This window comes from Oncorhynchus tshawytscha, linkage group LG04 (genome assembly GCF_018296145.1).
Source record: "Oncorhynchus tshawytscha isolate Ot180627B linkage group LG04, Otsh_v2.0, whole genome shotgun sequence".
Lineage (NCBI taxonomy): Eukaryota > Metazoa > Chordata > Actinopteri > Salmoniformes > Salmonidae > Oncorhynchus > Oncorhynchus tshawytscha.
In genome coordinates this window covers 33633393-33652744 of record NC_056432.1, presented here as the reverse complement: position 1 = coordinate 33652744, position 19352 = coordinate 33633393, and the positions used below count along the sequence as shown (strand labels likewise).

The 19352-nt window shown below is 41.7% G+C and overlaps 2 protein-coding genes across 2 annotated transcripts in view; one reads left to right on the top strand and one right to left on the bottom strand.

The window, feature by feature from the left end:
• Window positions 1-10935: 10935 nt before the first annotated feature.
• On the bottom strand, window positions 10936-12675 carry LOC112248598 (claudin-4). The gene has a single exon (XM_024417756.2). It carries the CDS (start codon window positions 12449-12451, stop codon window positions 11798-11800), a length of 654 nt encoding a protein of 217 aa, XP_024273524.1. The 5' UTR covers window positions 12452-12675; the 3' UTR covers window positions 10936-11797.
• A 1008-nt stretch (window positions 12676-13683) lies between these two features.
• The window catches only part of LOC112248597 (septin-2), a 47424-nt gene continuing 41755 nt past the window's right edge, over window positions 13684-19352 (top strand). The window contains exon 1 of the mRNA XM_024417755.2: window positions 13684-13838. The gene's annotated coding sequence lies outside the window, so the exon portion shown is untranslated. The remainder of the gene's footprint in view (window positions 13839-19352) is intronic.

Below are 19352 nucleotides of genomic sequence, written 5' to 3'. Positions count from 1 at the left end.
ACAGAGTGATCTCCAGCCCTGTCCTCGTCAACACTCACACCTGTGTTAACGAGAGAATTACTGACATGATGTCAGCTGGTCCTTTTGTGGCAGGGCTGAAATGCAGTGGAAATGTTTTTTGGGATTCAGTTCATTTGCATGGCAAAGAGGGACTTTGCAATTAATTGCAATTCATCTGATTACTCTTCATAATATTATATGTATATGCAAATTGCCATCATACAAACTGAGGCAGCAGACTTTGTGAAAATTAATATTTGTCTCATTCTCAAAACTTTTGGCCACGAATGTAGACAGAGTAGATAGAGGACCGCTGGCATGGCATGCACTCACACCTTAGGATACTCACTGTTTCTCCAAATGATGTGTTGTATGTAATTCCTGGGTTATAGTTTGGTTTACTTGATTGGTCACTTCAACCCCCCTCCCCCCAAATGTGGGTTCTTAGCTGAAAAGATTGACAGACATACAAGAAGAGAGACTCAGAAAATGTCTCCTGAGTCGACTCTGACATTCCACAACCTGCAGGCCCTCTCATTCATCTCAGCAGAGAGCTGTCAGGCATTTGTCTGGTCCGGCTGCCTTGTGGTTTCTTGGATGTGTTGTCTGTTCTGTGGCATGTTTGTTTCAGTGTTTAACAGGGTTGTTTTTTGTGTTGTGGCCTGATGTTGTTGTATTGATGTACTATACAGTAGGCAGACTGGTGTTGTAGTGGTGTACTATACAGTAGGCAGACTGGTGTTGTAGTGGTGTACTATACAGTAGGCAGACTGGTGTTGTATTGGTGTACTATACAGTAGGCAGACTGGTGTTGTATTGGTGTACTATACAGTAGGCAGACTGTTGTTTAGAATCTGTTCATCTATTCTGGATGATTGGTGGAGTGGAAAATTGGATTAAACTCCCGTTCTCAAAATCTTTTCACTCTATGTTAATATTTTGTAATGCAATTGATAACCTCCTCACTGGGGTCTTGATTCCTCATTCTAGTGTAAAGGAACAACATGTTGTTCCATCTAGATGACAAAAGCAGGAATGTCTTGGGTGGGATGTCAGAGGGAGTAGCCTCTGTTTTTTTTGCTGACAAGTCCAAAAACATCTCCAACACAAACACAACCACTTTAGGACGGTGTAGTGCAGGGTAGATGAGATTAATGATTTGGAATGAGTGACTTTGTCTGGCCCAGGTTTTTTTTTTTGTGTGTGTGTGTGTGTGTGTGTGTGTGTGTGTGTGTGTGTGTGTGTGTGTGTGTGTGTGGGACATGTGTGTGGACATGTGTGTGGACGTGTGTGTATGGAAGTGTGTGGACGTGTTTGACTATAATTGTGGGGATCAGAAGTCCACACAAGAATAGTAAACAAACAAAACTTTGACCAACTGGGGACATTTTGTTGGCCCCTACAAGGTCAAATGCTATTTCTAGGGGGTTAAGGTTAGAATTAGGTTTAGGTTTAGGGTTAGGGTTAGGAGCTAGGGTTGGTTTTGTGGTTAGTGTTAGGAGCTAGGGTTAGGTTTAGGATCAAGGTTAGGTTTTTGGGTTAAGCTTTGGGTTGAGCTTAGGGTTAGGGGTTAAGGAAAATAGGATTTTGAATGGGACTGAATTGTATGTCCCAACAAGGTTAGCTGTGCAAGACTGTGTGTGTGTCTCTCTCTCTCTGCACGCGTTCATGGACATGTGTGTGTGCATCTGTGTGTGTGTTCATGCTTGAGGGATAGTAGTGTGAGACAACAACTAGAGAACCCATAACAAGGAGTGTTTCACATGTGTGATGGAGCAGTGTTTAAGCCCCCTCTCTCCCATATTTCACATGTCCCTCCCTGTTCCGTTGTCCGACAGGAAGTCTGATCGTGCTACTGGGCTAGCTTAAGTCTCAGTGGTCCACAACTATCTAGCCATGAATTGTGCCACTTACCACTTCTAAACATAGCTTATGTACTTGCTCATCAGTTAAGATGATAAACTCCCATTTGTCTTTTTACTGTAAGCATGGGAATGGAGTGACTGAAACTCTGTTTTATTGGAGACTTTATCTGGATGCACCTGCTTTGACTGAGTCATCTATTACTCTCTCTTTTTTTGTCTGAATCACCTTGTTAAAGTAAATCACTTAACCTTTTATTTATCAAAGATCTGACTAAGAGAGAAAGTATGCTCCTACCAGACTCCTTTATAGAAACTCCCTAACTGGGATTTAGAGGCTTGATATGACATAAAGTATAATATTTTGTCATTTAGAAGGTGAGTGGTCTTTATCTTTCCTTCTTTCTTTCCCCTCCCACAGTATCTCTCTGTCTTTCAGTCTTTGTCTATTTTTCACTATAAGGTGTGCAGTGACCACCTGACCTTAATGCTTTGAGTGCTCCAGCAGATGTGAGGTGTCAGAGGGTTTGTGACCTCAGTGACGTGGGGGGTTCCAGGGAGATGAGCTCATGCGTGATCAGTAGAGGGAAGTGACTTCTCACTCCACAGGCCAAGGTTAGAGGTGAAAGGTCAGGTTATGAGAAACAACAACCCAGCCCAACTGCCAACCACCATACTGGGTTAATGTTACCTTAAAGCACAGATTTTGGATCGGTTTACCCTCCCCAAATCCTAACCTTAACCAGGGGGTGGGGTGCAAAAAGAATCAGGGGACTCTTTAGCTCCCAGAACCCACCCCCTTCTCTTCGGGTCCAATCGCTCTCCCTCAACTAGGTCAAGTTTACTGTTCACTAAAATGGCTTCTCCATGTGTCAGAAACCATGATGTTCCCAATGCTACTGAGATTATTATAGATATATTGTATCATTGTATTACATTGGTCACCTGTTTGAGAATGAAATGTGTTGAGATGGAGTAGAATATTGGAAAAGCAATATGAAAAATTCAATAAAGTTCATCTACATTATTTATCCCTACTTGTCATGCTTTTATCATCAACATTTTGGATCAGATTGGATTGTTGTTTTTTCCATGTGAAGACATTCCAAAAGCGTTTTTAGAGAGAAACCATTTGTGATAGTTCATAAACACAGAAAGAAACATTCTTATATCTCGTACACATAGTTACTCATGCTTTGTTCATTGCTGAATCACTGGCTGTTCGTAAATCCCTTCTCCCTGTCCCAGACAGGGAGTGTGTGTGTGTGTGTGTGTGTGTGTGTGTGTGTGTGTGTGTGTGTGTCCACAGGCTGGGCCTTTATTAGGCTCATCCATACCACCACATTATAGATCCTGTAGCTAGGCAACTGCAGGTCCTAAACCATTACATGGCAAGGGCCCATTGAGTGACATTGCTGGCCCTGTTTGCTTCTTTTCTCTCTGGAATGGGGGTATTTTAAAGGTGCACCCTCAACTTTACACACACACCCTGGCTTCGTCGCCCTCTGTGAGGTGGCTGGAGGAGTGGAACTAACAGTCCCACAATAACAGCCCAGAGAGCCAGCCCATTTCCAACAGAGCAGGGACTGCTTCTTTGTGCCCAAACACCAGATACACACCACAGTCTGAATGCCAATAGAGGGAGGGATGCAATGCCTAGCTTGACGTCATAGCGAAAAATGACTATAAACGTTACTATGAAAGTTGATCATAGCATAGATTCAAAATGGAGTTCTATCAAGTGGGCAGGCTCTTGGCCACATTTGGCTAAACTATCAATTGGATACATGCAGTTTTTGAACCTACATTTTCTCTCTGCTAATAGTTATTTTTTCACCAAAGAATAATCAGCCCAACTCATATAGCTACCTCAACCGAATTGTTCTCGTGAATGGCCTTTACATTCCCTAGCTATGTGGGCGTATTTTAACAACCTAACACATTGGTAAATCCAAACGCTGGCGGTATCGCTATACTTCTGGGTTAGTGTTGAATATTTTCCTAGTATCCCGGTAACTCAGTATATACCGCCAAAACTGAAAGTGTCATTCAAAAGTATTATAAAGCATATACTGTAAATAGACCTGTCTGGATTTGATTAGAGCTTTCATTAAAAAAATGAAACCCTGATGATACCTGAGCCCGATGAGCATTTTATGAGCCCAAGCCCAAATGATTGTGCCTTATCCAATACATACAGTCAGGTCAAGTATTTGGACAGTGACACAATTTGAATAATTTTGGCTTTGTACGCCACCACAATGGATTGGAAAGGAAACAATCAAGTGCTTTAAGTGTACTTTCATCTTTAATTTAAGGGTTTTGTCAGAATTATTGTATGAACTGTGTAGGAATTACAACCATTTTTATACATAGCCCCCCAATTTTAGGGGCTCAAAAGTAATTGGACAAACTAACATAATCATAAATTAAATAGTGAGTTTTAATACTTGGTTGCAAATCCTTTGCAGTCAATGACTGCCTGAAGTCTAGAACCCATAGACATCACCAGATGCTGGGTTTCTTCCCTGGTGATTCTCTGCCAGGCCTTTACTGCAGTTGTCTTCAGTTCCTGCTTGTTCTTGGGGCATTTTGCCTTCAGTTTTTCCTTTAGCAAGTGAAATGCACGCTCTATTGGATTCAGGTCAGGTGATTTACTTGGCCATTGCAGAAAATTCCACTTCTTTACCTTAAAAAAGTATTGGACTGCTTTCGCAGTATGCTTCGGGTCATTGTCCATCTGCACTGTGAAGCAACGTCAAATGAGTTTTGAAGCATTTGGCTGAATCTGAGCAGATAATATAGCCCTAAATACTTCAGAATTCATCCTGCTGCTTTTGTCAGCAGTCACATCATCAATAAATACAACGGAACCAGTTCCATTGGCAGCCATACATGCCCACACCATAGCACTACCTCCACCATGCTTCACAGATGGCGCTGACGGAGATGGCAGCATCGCGACTAGCTCTTAGGAAACTCTGCAGTATTTTGTTTATGTACTATTTTTTACATTAATAGCTAAGGAATTGTTTTGTGGCATAAAACCGGGAAGAACTATTGGATATTAGAGCATCATCCAGCATTACAACCAGGATTACGACTTCCCTGGAGCGGATCCTTTGTTTGCTTTCCCCAGAGAAATTGAACTTATTCCAGAGGCTGACCCAAAACCACACTGGCGCAGGAGAGGTACTCGGGGCCGTCTTCTTGTTCGACTTAGGAAGCGTGCACACCACCCACTGCCCCTGAGTATTTTACTCGCTAATGTCCAATCTCTGGATAATAAAGTTGATGAACTCAAGGTGAGAGTTGCTTTTCAGAGAGACACCAGGGATTGTAACATACTCTGCTTCACAGAAACATGGCTTTCTCGAGATATACTGTCTGACTCTATAAAGCCAGTTGGGTTCTCAGTACATCGCGCAGACAGGAACAAACATCTCTCCAGGAACCAGAAGGGTGGATGTATATGTTTTATGATTAACGACTTATTGTGTAACTGTGATAACATACAGGAACTGAAGTCCTTCTTTTCACCCGACCTAGAATATCCTACAATCAAATGCCGACCGTACTATCTCCCGAGAGAATTTGCAGCGGTCTATATCCCCCCTCAAGCCGATACCACGACGGCCCTCAAAGAACTTCACTGGACTTTATGCAAACTGGAAACCACATATCCTGAGGCTGCATTTATTGTAGCTGGGGATTTTAACAAAGCAAATTTGAGAAAAAGGCTCCCGAAATTCTATCAACATATTGTTTGTTGTACTCACGCTGCTAAAACTCTCGATCATTGTTTTACTACCTTCCAGAATGCATATAAGGCCCTCGCCTGCCCTCGCCTTGCTCCTCCCCTCCTATAGGCAGAAACTCAAACAGGAAGCACCCGTGGTAAGGACTATTCAACACTGGTCTGACCAATAGCAATCCACGCTTCAAAATTGTTTTTATCACATGGACTGGGATATGTTCAGAGTAGCTTCAGAAAATAATATCGACACATATATCCATACAGTGAATGCATAGGAGATGTTGTACCCACTGTGACTATTATAACCTACCCCAACCAGAAACTGTGGATGGATAGATGGGAGCATTTGCGCAAAACTGAAAGCACGAACAACCGCATTTAACCAGGGCAAGAAGACTGGGAATATGGAAAAATACAAACCGTGTATTTATTGCCTCCGCAAAGGCTAAACGTCGGTATAGGGACGTATGTGGCAGGGTCTATAGACAATCATGGATTATAAAAGGAAAACCAGCCACGTCGCGGAGACCGACGTCTTGCATCTGAACACCTTCTTCACTCGCTTGAGGATAATACAGTGGCACTGACACGGCCTGCCTTCAAGGACTGTGGGCTCTCCTCCTCCTTGGCCAACTTGAGTAAGTAATTTATGAGTGTTAACCCTCGCAGTGCTGCCGGCCCAGATGGTATCCCTAACCTCGTTCACAAAGCATGCGCAGTCCAGCTGGCTGGTGTGTTTAGCCTGGATCTCAATCCCATAGAGCACTTCTTGGACCTGTTGGATTGGAGTGTGAGAGCAAGGGCCATTCCCCCAAGAAATGTCCGGGAACTTGCAGGTGCCTTGAAGGAAGAGTGGGGTAACATCTCACAGCAAGAACTGGCAAATCTGGTGCAGTCCATGAGGACATGCACTGCAGTACTTAATGCAGCTGGTGGCCACACCAGATACTGACTGTTACTTTTGATTTTGACCCCCCCATTATTCAATTTCTGTTAGTCACATGTCTGTGGAATTTGTTCAGTTTATGTCTCAGTTGTTGAATCTAATGTTCATACAAATATTTACACATGTTAAGTTTACTGAAAATAAACGCAGTTGACAGTGAGAGGACGTTTCTTTTTTGCTGAGTTTATATATAGGGCTATATATCAATCTAGAACACGATTATCTATTTTGGATGCAATTTTAATGAAGTTGATGCATTGTGAATTGTTCTCCGTACTAAAATGGGCTGTCTGTCCCCCACCCTGAGCGTTGATGATTCATCATGCAGAGGCCGTAGAGAAACCATATTTAGACATCGCATATAATGTAACAGTTCCATTTCATGCCATGCTGTTCATATAAATCATTTATTATAATTGACCGGTTTCTCTCAGTTATGTATCCTGGGAAAAGGGAGTGGTTTTGGGTGGTAAATCCTGGTAAATCTTTTTAACCGGGTTCTCTCCATTCAACCCTATTGGAAACATATGTTTACATTGCCAAAGCAAGTGAAATGGATAATAAACAAAAGTCAAATAAACAATAAAAATTAAGAGTAAACGTTACACTCATAAACGTTTCAAAGGAATAGAGACATTTCAAATGTCATATTATGGCTATGTACAGTGTTGTAACAATAAATAAACATAAATATGGGTTGTATTTGCAATGGTGTTTGTTCTTCACTGGTTGCCCTTTTCTTGTGGCAACAGGTCACAAATATTGCTGCTGTGATGGCACTGTGGTATTTCACCTAATAGATATGTGAGTTTATCAAAATGTGATTTGTGGGTCTGTCATCTGAGGGAAATATGTGTCTTTAATATGGTCATACATTTGCCAGGAGGTTAGGAAGTGCCGCTGAGTTTCCACCTCATTTTGTGGGCAGTGTGCACATAGCCTGTCTTCTCTTGCAAGCCAGGTCTGCCTTCGGCAGCCTCTCTCAATAGCAAGGCTATGCTCACTGAGTCTGTACATAATTTTGGGTCAGTCACATGGGTCAGGTATTCTGTCACTGTGTACTCTCTGTTTAGGGCCAAATAGCATTCCAGTTTTCTCCATTTCTTTTGTTAATTCTTTCCAATGTGACAAGTAATTATAATTTTGTTTTCTCATGATTGGTTTGGGTCTAATTGTGTTGCTGTCCTGGGGATGTTTGTGATTTTGAAACAGAGACCCAGGACCAGCTTGCTTAGGGGATCCTACAATCACTCTTCTCTAGGTTAATCTCTCTGTAGGTGATGGCTTTGTTATGGAAGGTTTGGGAACCTTTTCTTTTTAGGTGGTTGTAGAATTGAATGTCTCTTTTCTGGATTTTGATACTTAGCGGGTATTATACTAATTCTGTTCTGCATGCATTATTTGGTGTTTTACATTGTAAACAGAGGATCTTTTTGCAAAATTCTACATGCAGAGTCTCAATTTGGTGTTTGTCCCATTTTGTGAATTATTGGCTGGTGAGCATACCCCAGACCTCAAAACCATAAAGGGCAATGGTTTCTATAACTGATTCAAGTATTTTTTGTCAGATTCTAATTGGGATGTCAAACTTTTGATGACATAGAAGGCCCTTCTTGCCTTATCTCTCAGATTGTTCACAAATTTGTGGAAGTTGCCTGTGGTGCTGATGTTTAGGCCGAGGTATGTATAATTTTTTTTGTTTGGGCTCTAGGGCATTGGTGTCTAGATGGAACTTGTATTTGTGGTTTTGGCAACTGGACCTTTTTTGGAGCACCATTATTTTGTCTTACTTAGATTTACTGTCAGTGTCAGGTCTGACAGAATCTGTGCAGAAGATAAGATAGATGCTCTTGTATGCCTCCTTGGTTGGGAACAGAAGCACCAGAAGCACCAGATCAACAAACAGTAGACATTTGACTTCAGATTCTAGTAGGGTGAGGCCGGGTGCCCTCGCCAATTCATTGATATATATGGTGAAGAAGGTGGGGCTCAAGCTGCATCCCTGTCTCACCCCACAGCCCTGTGGAAAGAAATGTGTTTTTTGCCTATTTTAACCGCACACTTGTTTGTGTACATGGATTTTATAATGTTGTATGTCTTTCTCCTAGCACCGCTTTTCATCAATTTGTTTAGTAGAATATCATGCCAAATTGAGTCAAAACATTTTTTGAAATCAACAAAGCATGAGAAGACTTTGCCTTTGTTTTGGTTTGTTTATTTGTCAGGATATGCAGGGTGAATACGTGGTCTGTCGTACAGTAATTTGGTGAAAAGCCAATTTGACATTTGCTCAGTACATTGTTTTCACTGAGGAAATGTATGAGTCTGCTGTTAATGATAATGCAGAGGTTGCTGTTGACGCATATCCCGTGGTAGTTATTGGGGTCAAATTTGTCTCCACTTTTGTGGATTAGGGTGATCAGTCCTTGTGTCACGCCCTGGCCATAGAGAGGTTTTTATTCTCTATTTTGGTTAGGCCAGGGTGTGACTAGGGTGGGCATTGTAGTTTCTTTATTTCTATGTTTTCTATTTCTTTGTTTTTGGCCGAGTGTGGTTCTCAATCAGAGGCAGCTGTCTATCGTTGTCTCTGATTGGGAATCATACTTAGGCAGACTTTTTCCCACCTGTGTTTTCTGTATAGTTTATTTGCCTTACAGAACTGTTTGTTTTTTCACTTTGTTATTTTGTTCGAGTGTTTTGATAAATAAAAATCATGAACACTTACCACGCTGTGCTTTGGTCCACTATTCCTTACGACGAGCGTAACACCTTGCTTCCAAATATTGGGAAAATGTCGGAGCTGAGGATGATGTTTATAGCCAATTGCAATTTGTGGTCTGTATATTTTATAATTGAATTTGGGATACCATTAACACCACAGGCCTTTTTGGGTTGGAGGGCTTGTATTTTGTCCTGTAGTTCATTCAATGTAATTGGAGAATCCAGTGGATTCTGGTAGTCTTTCTAATTGCTGATTCTAAGATTTGTATTTGATCAGGTATATGCCTTTGCTGTTTGTTCTTTGTTATAGAGCCAAAACGTTTGGATAAGTGGTTCATCACATACATCTCTGTTTTGGATTAGATAACTCTTTGTGTTGTTTGTTTAGTGTGTTCAAATTTTCCCAGAAGTGGTTAGATTCTATGGATTCTTCAAATATATTGAGCTGATTTCTGACGTGCTGTTCCTTCTTTTTCCATAGTGTATTTCTGTATTGTTTTAGTGATTCACCATAGTGAAGACTCAGGTTTTCTGGGTCTTTATGTTTTCAGTTGGATAGGTTTGTCAATTTCTTTCTTAGGTGTGTGACAGAGCTGCAGGAGTTGTGACCTGTTTTTGTTGGTTGTTTTGTGATAGTTGTATCAAGGGGGGGAATATTTGTGAGGGAATGCTGTCACCTCCAGGTAAGTGTTTGTCGTGTGCTGAGAGTGTCAGGTTCTTGTCCAGTTCTGGCATGTTGGTCACCATGACAGACTAGTACTAGTACATGTCCCTGGGCCTGGAAATGATTGAGATCCCCCTTTAGGATGGAGAAGCTGTCATTGTTAAAGTATGGAGATTCTATTGGGGGGGGGGGATATAGGTTGCACACATGAGGAAATGTTTCTCTGATAATTTCCCTATTAATTTGTAGCCAGATGTAAAATGTTCCTGTTTTTATTAATTTAATAGTGGGTTAGGTCTGCTCTATACCAAATTAACATACCCCCTGAGTCTCTTCCCAGTTTCACACTTGGTCGTTTAGGAGATGGGACTACAAGCTTTCTATAACCTAGAGCGCAACCAGTGGGTCCATCTCCTCTATACCATGTTTCTTTTAGAATGGCAATGTCTGTATTTCCAATTTCTTTGAAGTCTGGTGATATTAATCCCACCAGGAAATGTGTTTTGCCATCCCAATCAGCCACTCTTAAACCACACAATCACAATTCGGGCCTCCATAACCAAACCCACCCATTGGCGGGAAAGAGTGATAGTGGTGGAAAGACAGACATGCGGGGAGACGTTTCTAGCACATTCTCCCGAGCTTCAATTTACACGCCTGCTAAACAGCGCGTTGGGTAGAGGGAGCGCTGGCTGAAAGGGGGATGGGGTCAGGGAGTATTGTGTGCTGAACAGCAGAGCCCCATTCTAGCTGAATAGGTATTGTCATCTGGATTTATAGTTCACCAAAGTACTTTCTCCTGCTGTGGGGGTTTACAACCGCCAGGCTGGGGTTTGGGGAACCACGGTGGGAACAGGATGCATTGCATGCAGGCCCAACCAGAAATAATATTAAGGACTTACAAACTACATGTTCTGATGTTTTGGTACCTTATTCTATTAATTCAACTACATTTTCGATCAGTTTAAATAAACACGTAAACAAATACTTTAAACAATATCCGTTTAATGTCAGTGTAACAATGGAAAGAAGAATATAGCATCAAATACACAATGGATCTTTACATCAAAACCAGTCAGTAAAACAGCAGTATATTCCTAAAAATCCAGTAAAAGAAACACATCCGGCACAATATGTACATATATAAAACACAAGTTTGCTAAATGTTTTGTTTTATCCTAAAATAATTTAGACTCCAGAACAGGTGTTGTGGACATCCTATATTTGACATCTAAATCTATGGTCCTAATTTGTGTAATATATGTGATTTCTCGCTGTTATAGACAAATGTAAGAATGCCTGAGTTGTGTATTGGTTTGAAAATAGGCCAACATGTTTTCGTCTATCTTCACACAGTCTCATGCAGCACAAATCCATTGTCCAAAAACCTTTTAAGTGGTTTGGAGTTAAACCACTCTGAAGTCACTGTAGCCTACACTGAAGTAAAAAGACAGCAGATATATTGTCATTAGAACTTCCTTTAGAAAAACAAATTCCGGTAAACATTTCTAAATGCAAAGGTTTATGAGCAATTATAGAAAATATAGCCTTGGACATTTAAAACAATACTGTACCTAAAACAAAGACGCTCCTTGGCTATCGCTTTAGGCTATACGCATAGTCTCCAAACGTTTATTTTCTTCTGTTTGCAAAAAAATGATGAATGAATATGTTCTCCAATATTGTGTTTAGTTTAAAGTCAGTGTTACAAAAGGGAATGACGCTTTCATTTATTTCAAAGTTCAGAGTAAACTGCAGGTGCAAAAAAAACGTTTTTCAAAAAAGTTTTTCAAAAAACCACAGACCACATTTAAGCACAGCCTAGCCACCCCATCATGAGGGTGGGGCTACACGTAATTCCTTTTGTCATAGTCCACGGTCCCGTTCGGTGTGGCCCGTTTGGTCGGGGCATATTTCGCCGAGTAGCCCGAATTCCCGTTAGAAGGACAGGAGCAGCAGAGGAGCGCGCCCCCGATCAGCAGGAGCGCAGTGGCCGCCCAACCGATGTAGAGCGCAGCCCCAATCTCCCTCTTCTTGGACGCGGGCACCTGTGGGTTGTAGAAATCCGAGATTATGTTGTTGGCCATCCAGCAGAGAGGGACTAAAACAAACAAGCCACTGATTATGTAGATAACCCCTCCGGCGTTCACCACCCGGGCTTTGACGTTCTCGTCATTGATGCAGTTGGTGCACTGCGCCCCGGCGATCACCACCATTAGCCCCAGCACGCCAAACACACATGCGATGACGGTCAGGGCTCGCGCCGCCTGCAGGTCGTGGCCGAGCGCAAGGACCGAGTCGTGCACCTTGCACTGCATCTGGCCCGTGCTCTGCACCACACAGGACATCCAGAGCCCATCCCAGATGGTCTGAGCCACCACAATGTTGGCCTCGATGAACGCCGTCACCTTCCACATGGGCAGCCCGCAAACGACCATCACCAGGAGCGAACCAATGACGCACAGTCCCAGTCCAAGGATCTCCAGTCCAGCGGACACCATCTTCGCTCCTTTTTAACGGATTTAAAAATAATAATATTTGTCCTCTGTGTTTAACAACGCGTCTCAATCTGGATGCTGCGCTTTAGGATATATGATCTTCAGTTAGGAAGTTGCTACAAATAGTCTACAAAAAGGATTTATTTTAGTCAGTATGTTACTGACTGGCTGTAAAAACAACTGGTAGCATAGAGCGTCTGGACCACGGATATATTTTGAGTGGGGTGTGGGCGACTCCACAAGTGCTAAAGCCAGAGGAAAAACTTTCACCCAATCAGAAGTCACCGCATCCTCTTAGCCCCAATGAGGAGGCAGGGAAATTGGATGAGAATGAACAAAACCAGAGGAGCGCTTTGTGTGTGTTTACAGTTATTCCGAAGATGGTTTAGTATGTTATTTGGTTAAATATAGGTTTGGGAACAAACGCAAAGGACACTTGGAAGACCAATTGACCGTAGGCTGTAATAAAACCTGTTCTAACCAAATTGATTATTACTGGAATAGTCTTGTCTAGGCCTACACAATAATTAAATGGTATAATATTTTTAAGGAAACTCAGTAGAATTTAAGCACATGCAATGAATTGGTTGTGCCCAGAGGATACTGTATATGGCTCTACCCAGACCTGCAACATTTATAGCCTATTAGAATCACATTCAATTGTATTTTATTTGGTTGAATATTGTAACATTGTAATAATAGCAAAAAGAAAAGAAAAACACACAGCCTATGTAATCCCCATTCACAGCAGTTTGGATTGCCCAATGCTGTGAAAGCTTGCGGTTTGCAGTTTATTGACAACACAGTTGTAAGCAGGTGTAACTAGTTACGTTACAAATGTTTTTTTTATGGTAGGTTAGGCTGTACAATGCATCTAGGCTACCATAGAACATTTCTTGAAATATATTTTATTGGGAAAAAATGCATCCACCCCATGCACTCTCTCCCCGACTCAATGTTTTATTTTTTACTAAGTTTGCATTGACATCAAAACAAAGTTGCCATTTAGACAAGGCTTGTTACATTGTTACTGTTGCAAGGCTAAAGCGAGTAGGCTAGGAGAAGGATTGTTTCCTCATCCGAAACGACCAAAGCGTGTCAAGACATCAAAATCTGACGTCATCATCCATCAACAATGATAACCGCCTTGTGTAGAAACTGAGAAGCATGGCTGCCATTTTGGATGTTAAACTACCTATAGGCTGCCTATTGTTGCACTTCCACCATAGTTTGAGCCGCAATGGACCCAGTGGCACTGACTCCCACCCTTGACAAACGGGCATCATGGGGCGGAACAATTGAGCGGTTTCTGAAATCTCTTTCCTGTCCTGGGATAGAAAGAAGAGGGGAAAATACTTATGTTTATTTCCATTTCATAAATCACACACAGGTAAGGTATCAAACGGTCGTATATTAATGTTTATCTACCCGAATGAGTCTGATGAAAAGGGATTGAGCGTCTTGAGTGAGATTAGCGTTACAGATAGTTGAAATTTGGCAACATGACACCAGTCACATGAGGAAAAACTGTTGCATGCTAAAGTTTGACATGAAACAAATAGTTTCATAGTCTTTCGCAAGTTTAATTGATAGGCCTGTTTCTTATTTAAGATAAGATACAATGTTTCCATATACAGTAATGCCAAACATATTCTTATTCATTTGGCCGTTAAATACTTCATAGTATGGTGTGTTTGCAAAATGTCAATTTTTCCCAAACTGGGTGTGGACGTCAAAACTATAGTAGACAACACAAGGCCAAAACATTTCCGCTACATTACAAATATCCTATCTTCTCATTCAAGGAAGGAACATTGAAAAATACTAAATCATAATACAAAACTTCACTTGTGACAAAATTGACAATGCATTGTGAATAGGGACAATTCCATTCTGAGAGTCTGATTTTTCACTTTAAAGGGTAGGTAGCATAAACGTATCATATGTAACATGGTTTTGCATTGGAATACACATCAAAAGTCCCAACGCAAAGTTACACCTCACTTTTCCATTTTTTTAGTTATTACATTAAACTGATCAGAATTCCGAAGAATGACGAAGTCACACAGTAAAAACCATTTGCAGGGTTTGACTTAATATGGAGGACCTGACGAGCCAGCCTATTTCCTATAATTCTAAACTCCCAACAGAAATCACTTAAAATGTATAATTTTAAATTAAAACAAATTGTTTTCACTCATGACTACTGGTTCCATTTCATTTTCAGAGAATTTACAAGCAAATACTGTATGAATTTATTGTTACAAATCAGCTTGCAAATTTGCTAGCCAACAAGCCTGCTAATGTTAGCCCTACCAGCCTGCTAACGTTATGTTAGCACTTCGTGAGTCAGCCAGTGCATTCCTAGCTCTTTAAAGTAAACCAGCATTTTTTCGAAATACATAACGCCATTTTTTTTCATTTTTTTTCACCTTTATTTAACCAGGTAGGCCAGTTGAGAACAAGTTCTCATTTACAACTCCGACCTTGCCAAGATAAAGCAAAGTAGTGCGACAAAAACAACAACACACACATGGGATGAACAAATGTACAATCAATAACACAATTGAAAATCTGTATACAGTGTGTGCAAATTAAGGAAGTAAGGCAATAAATAGGCCATAGTGGCGAAGAAATGACAATTTAGCAATTAACACTAGAGTGATAGATGTGCAGATGAGGATGTGCAAGTTTAAATACTGGTGTGCAAAAGAGCAGAAAAAATCAAATATGGGGATGAGGTAGGTAGTAGGTTGGATGGGCTATTTACAGATGGGCTGTGTACAGCTGCAGCGATCGGTAAGCTGCTCTGACAGCCAATGCTTGAAGTTAGTGAGGGAGATATGTCTCCAACTTAAGTGATTTTTGCAATTTGTTCCAGTCATTGGCAGCAGAGGAAGGAAAGGCGGACAAATGAGGTGTTGGCTTTGGGGATGACCAGTGAAATATACCTGCTGGAGCGCATGCTATGAGTGGGTGTTGCTATGGTGACCAGTGAGCTGAGATAAGGCGGAGCTTTACCTAGGGAAGACTTATAAATTACCTGGAGCCAGTGGGTTTGGCGACGAATATGTAGCAAGGGTCAGCCAACAAGAGCGTACAGGTCTCAATGGTGGGTAGTATATGGGGCTTTGGTGACAAAACAGATGGCACTGTGATAGACAGCATCCAATTTGCTGAGTAGAGTGTTGGAGGCTATTTTGTAAATTACATCGCCAAAGTCACGGATCGGCAGGATAGTCAGTTTTACGAGAGTATGTTTAGCAGCATGAGTGAAGGAGGCTTTGTTGCGAAATAGGAAGCCGATTCTAGATTTAATTTTGGATTGGAGATGCTTAATATGAGTCTGGAAGGAGAGTTTACAGTCTAGACAGACACCTAGGCATTTGTAGTTGTCCACATATTCTAAGTCAGAACCGTCCAGAGTAGTGATGCTAGGCGGGCGGGTGTGTGCAGCGATCGGTTGAAGAGCATCCATTTAGTTTTACTAGCATTTAAGAGCAGTTGGAGGCCACAGAAGGAGTGTTGTATGGCATTGAAACTCGTTTGGAGGTTTGTTAACACAGTGTCCAAAGAAGGGCCAGATGTTTACAGTATGGTGTCGTCTGCGTAGAGGTGGATCAAAGAATCACCCGCAGCATGAGTGACATCATTGAAATATACAGAAAAAAGAGTCGGCTCGAGAATTGAACCCTGTGGCACCTCCATAGAGACTGCCAGAGGTCCGGACAACAGGCCCTCCAATTTGACACACTGAACTCTATCTGAGAAGTAGGTTAGTGAACCAGGCGAGGCAGTCATTATAGAAACCAAGGCTGTTGAGTCTGCCGATAAGAATACGGTGATTGACAGAGTTGAAAGCCTTGGCCAGGTCGATGAAGACGGCTGTACAGTACTGTTTTTTTAATCTATAGTGGTTATGATATTGTTTAGGACCTTGAGCGTGGCTGAGGTACACCTGTGACCAGCTCAGAAATCGGATTGATAGCAGAGAAGGTACGGTGGGATTCGAGATGGTCGGTGATCTGTTTGTTCACCTGGCTTTTGAAGACTTTAGAAAGTCAGGGCAGGATGGATATAGGTCTGTAACAGTTTGGGTCTAGAGTGTCTCCCCCTTTGAAAGAGGGGGATGACCGCTGCCGCTTTCCAATCTTTAGGAATCTCAGACGACACGAAAGAGAGGTTGAACAGACTAGTAATAGTTAACCAGTTATCAAATAATGTTACCAGTATATGCAGTTATCTTAGTCAGCAAGCCAATCTGAGAATTGACGATTGACGGCTGAGTTAACTACCGAAGTCAAAGAAGAGTGAAGGAGAGGCCATCAGAGGGAGAGGCCATTTCACCGGCAGAGGGAGAGTCCGTTAATCCAATAGTGATGTAGTGAGGTAAATCCACATTGAATTTATCCGTTTTATCTCCATCACTGCTGACACTCGCAATGTACCGGTAGGTCGGTAGGAAATAGAGGTTGCAGGCTTCACGCTCAAGCTCGGCACAGCACCTGGTTTCAGTCAGTCTCATTCCGAATCCTGGCTTTCACTGGTTATACTAAGCCATCGAAATCCTCCAGAGTGAAATGAGCACAACATACAGTAGACGTGCGCATGGTTCCCATACTCCAATCCACTTGCTTCAACCGGACAAACCAGTCCCACTTCAAAGCTAGCTTCTCGTTTTTGGGCCACAAATGAGTCGTAACCCCGTCCTTGTGGGTATTACTGCACTAGCTACTAACAACAGAAAACTATGACAACACTCACTCGCTCGACTACCACTAACAAACGCACAGGAGAAGAGGAGATGCAGTTTTTCAGATTAATTTATATGGTTTCTTCTTCATGGATGTACATAGTAGCCCACAATACTTAGTTTGGAATGTAATTACAGTGGGGCGAAAAAGTATTTAGTCAGCCACCAATTGTGCAAGTTCTCCCACTTAAAAAGATGAGAGAGGCCTGTCATTTTCATCATAGGTACACTTCAACTATGACAGACAGAATTAGAAGAAAAAAATCCAGAAAATCACATTGTAGGATTTTTAATTAATTTATTTGTCAATTATGGTGGAAAATAAGTATTTGGTCAATAACAAAAGTTTATCTCAATGCTTTGTTATATACCCTTTGTTGGCAATGACAGAGGTCAGACGTTTTCTGTAAGTCTTAACAAGGTTTTCACACACTGTTGCTGGTATTTTGGCCCATTCCTCCATGCAGATCTCCTCTAGAGCAGTGATGTTTTGGGGCTGTTGCTGGGCAACATGGACTTTCAACTCCCTCCAAAGATTTTCTATGGGTTTGAGATCTGGAGACTGGCTAGGCCACTCCAGGACCTTGAAATGCTTCTTACGAAGCCACTCCTTTGTTGCCCGGGCGGTGTGTTTGGGATCATTCTCATGCTGAAAGACCCAGCCACGTTTCATCTTCAATGCCCTTGCTGATGGAAGGAGGTTTTCACTCAAAATCTCACGATACATGGCCCCATTCATTCTTTCCTTTACAAGGATCAGTCGTCCTGGTCCTTTTGCAGAAAAACAGCCCCACAGCATGATGTTTCCACCCCCATGCTTCACAGTAGGTATGGTGTTCTTTAGATGCAACTAAGCATTCTTTGTCCTCCAAACACGATGAGTTGAGTTTTTACCAAAAAGTAATATTTTGGTTTCATCTGACCATATGACATTCTCCCAATCTTCTTCTGGATCATCCAAATGCTCTCTAGCAAACTTCAGACGGGCCTGGACATGTACTGGCTTAAGCAGGGGGACACATCTGGCACTGCAGGATTTGAGTCCCTGGCGGCGTAGTGTGTTACTGATGGTAGGCTTTGTTACTTTGGTCCCAGCTCTCTGCAGGTCATTCACTAGGTCCGCCCGTGTGATTCTGGGATTTTTGCTCACCGTTCTTGTGATCATTTTGACCCCACGGGTTGAGATCTTGCGTGGAGCCCCAGATCGAGGGAGATTATCAGTGGTCTTTTATGTCTTCCATTTCCTAATAATTGCTCCCACAGTTGATTTCTTCAAAACCAAGCTGCTTACCTATTGCAGATTCAGTCTTCCCAGCCTGGTGCAGGTCTACAATTTTGTTTCTGGTGTCCTTTGACAGCTCTTTGGTCTTGGCCATAGTGGAGTTTGGAGTGTGACTGTTTGAGGTTGTGGACAGGTGTCTTTTATACTGATAAGTTCAAGCAGGTGCCATTAATACAGGTAACGAGTGGAGGACAGAGGAGCCTCTTAAAGAAGAAGTTACAGGTCTGTGAGAGCCAGAAATCGTGCTTGTTTGTAGGTGACCAAATACTTATTTTCCACCATAATTTGCAAATAAATTCATTAAAAATCCTACAATGTGATTTTCTGGATTTTTTTTTCATCTCATTTTGTCTGTCATAGTTGAAGTGTACCCATGATGAAAATTACAGGCCTCTCTCATCTTTTTAAGTGGGAGAACTTGCACAATTGGTGGCTGACTAAATACTTTTTTGCCCCACTGTACATGCTAGCATGACTAGTAGCAAACGTTAGCCAGCTGGAACATAGCTAGGTAGCACCGGTTCTCCATATGATGTTGAGAAATAGTGCATTGTGGGTAGTTCAGAAGATTTCCAGAAATAAGTTAATAAATGTAAAACATAACTACATAACTTAACGTAATAATGATAACATAATCGTGACTACAGTTAAGGTACTAAGTCTTGGACCACACTTACTTTGGTGAGTTAAAACTCATGCTTCCTTACCCTTTAAAATGTATGTCAAACAAAAAGCAATGATTTCAAAAATAAACAAATCATCCAACTGCTTTTAACAATTTCCATAGATAATTTGACAAAAACACATTTACTTGAAGAACAGCGCAGATGCAAAGTTTGGTAAGAGAATGGCGGCACAAATAGCACATT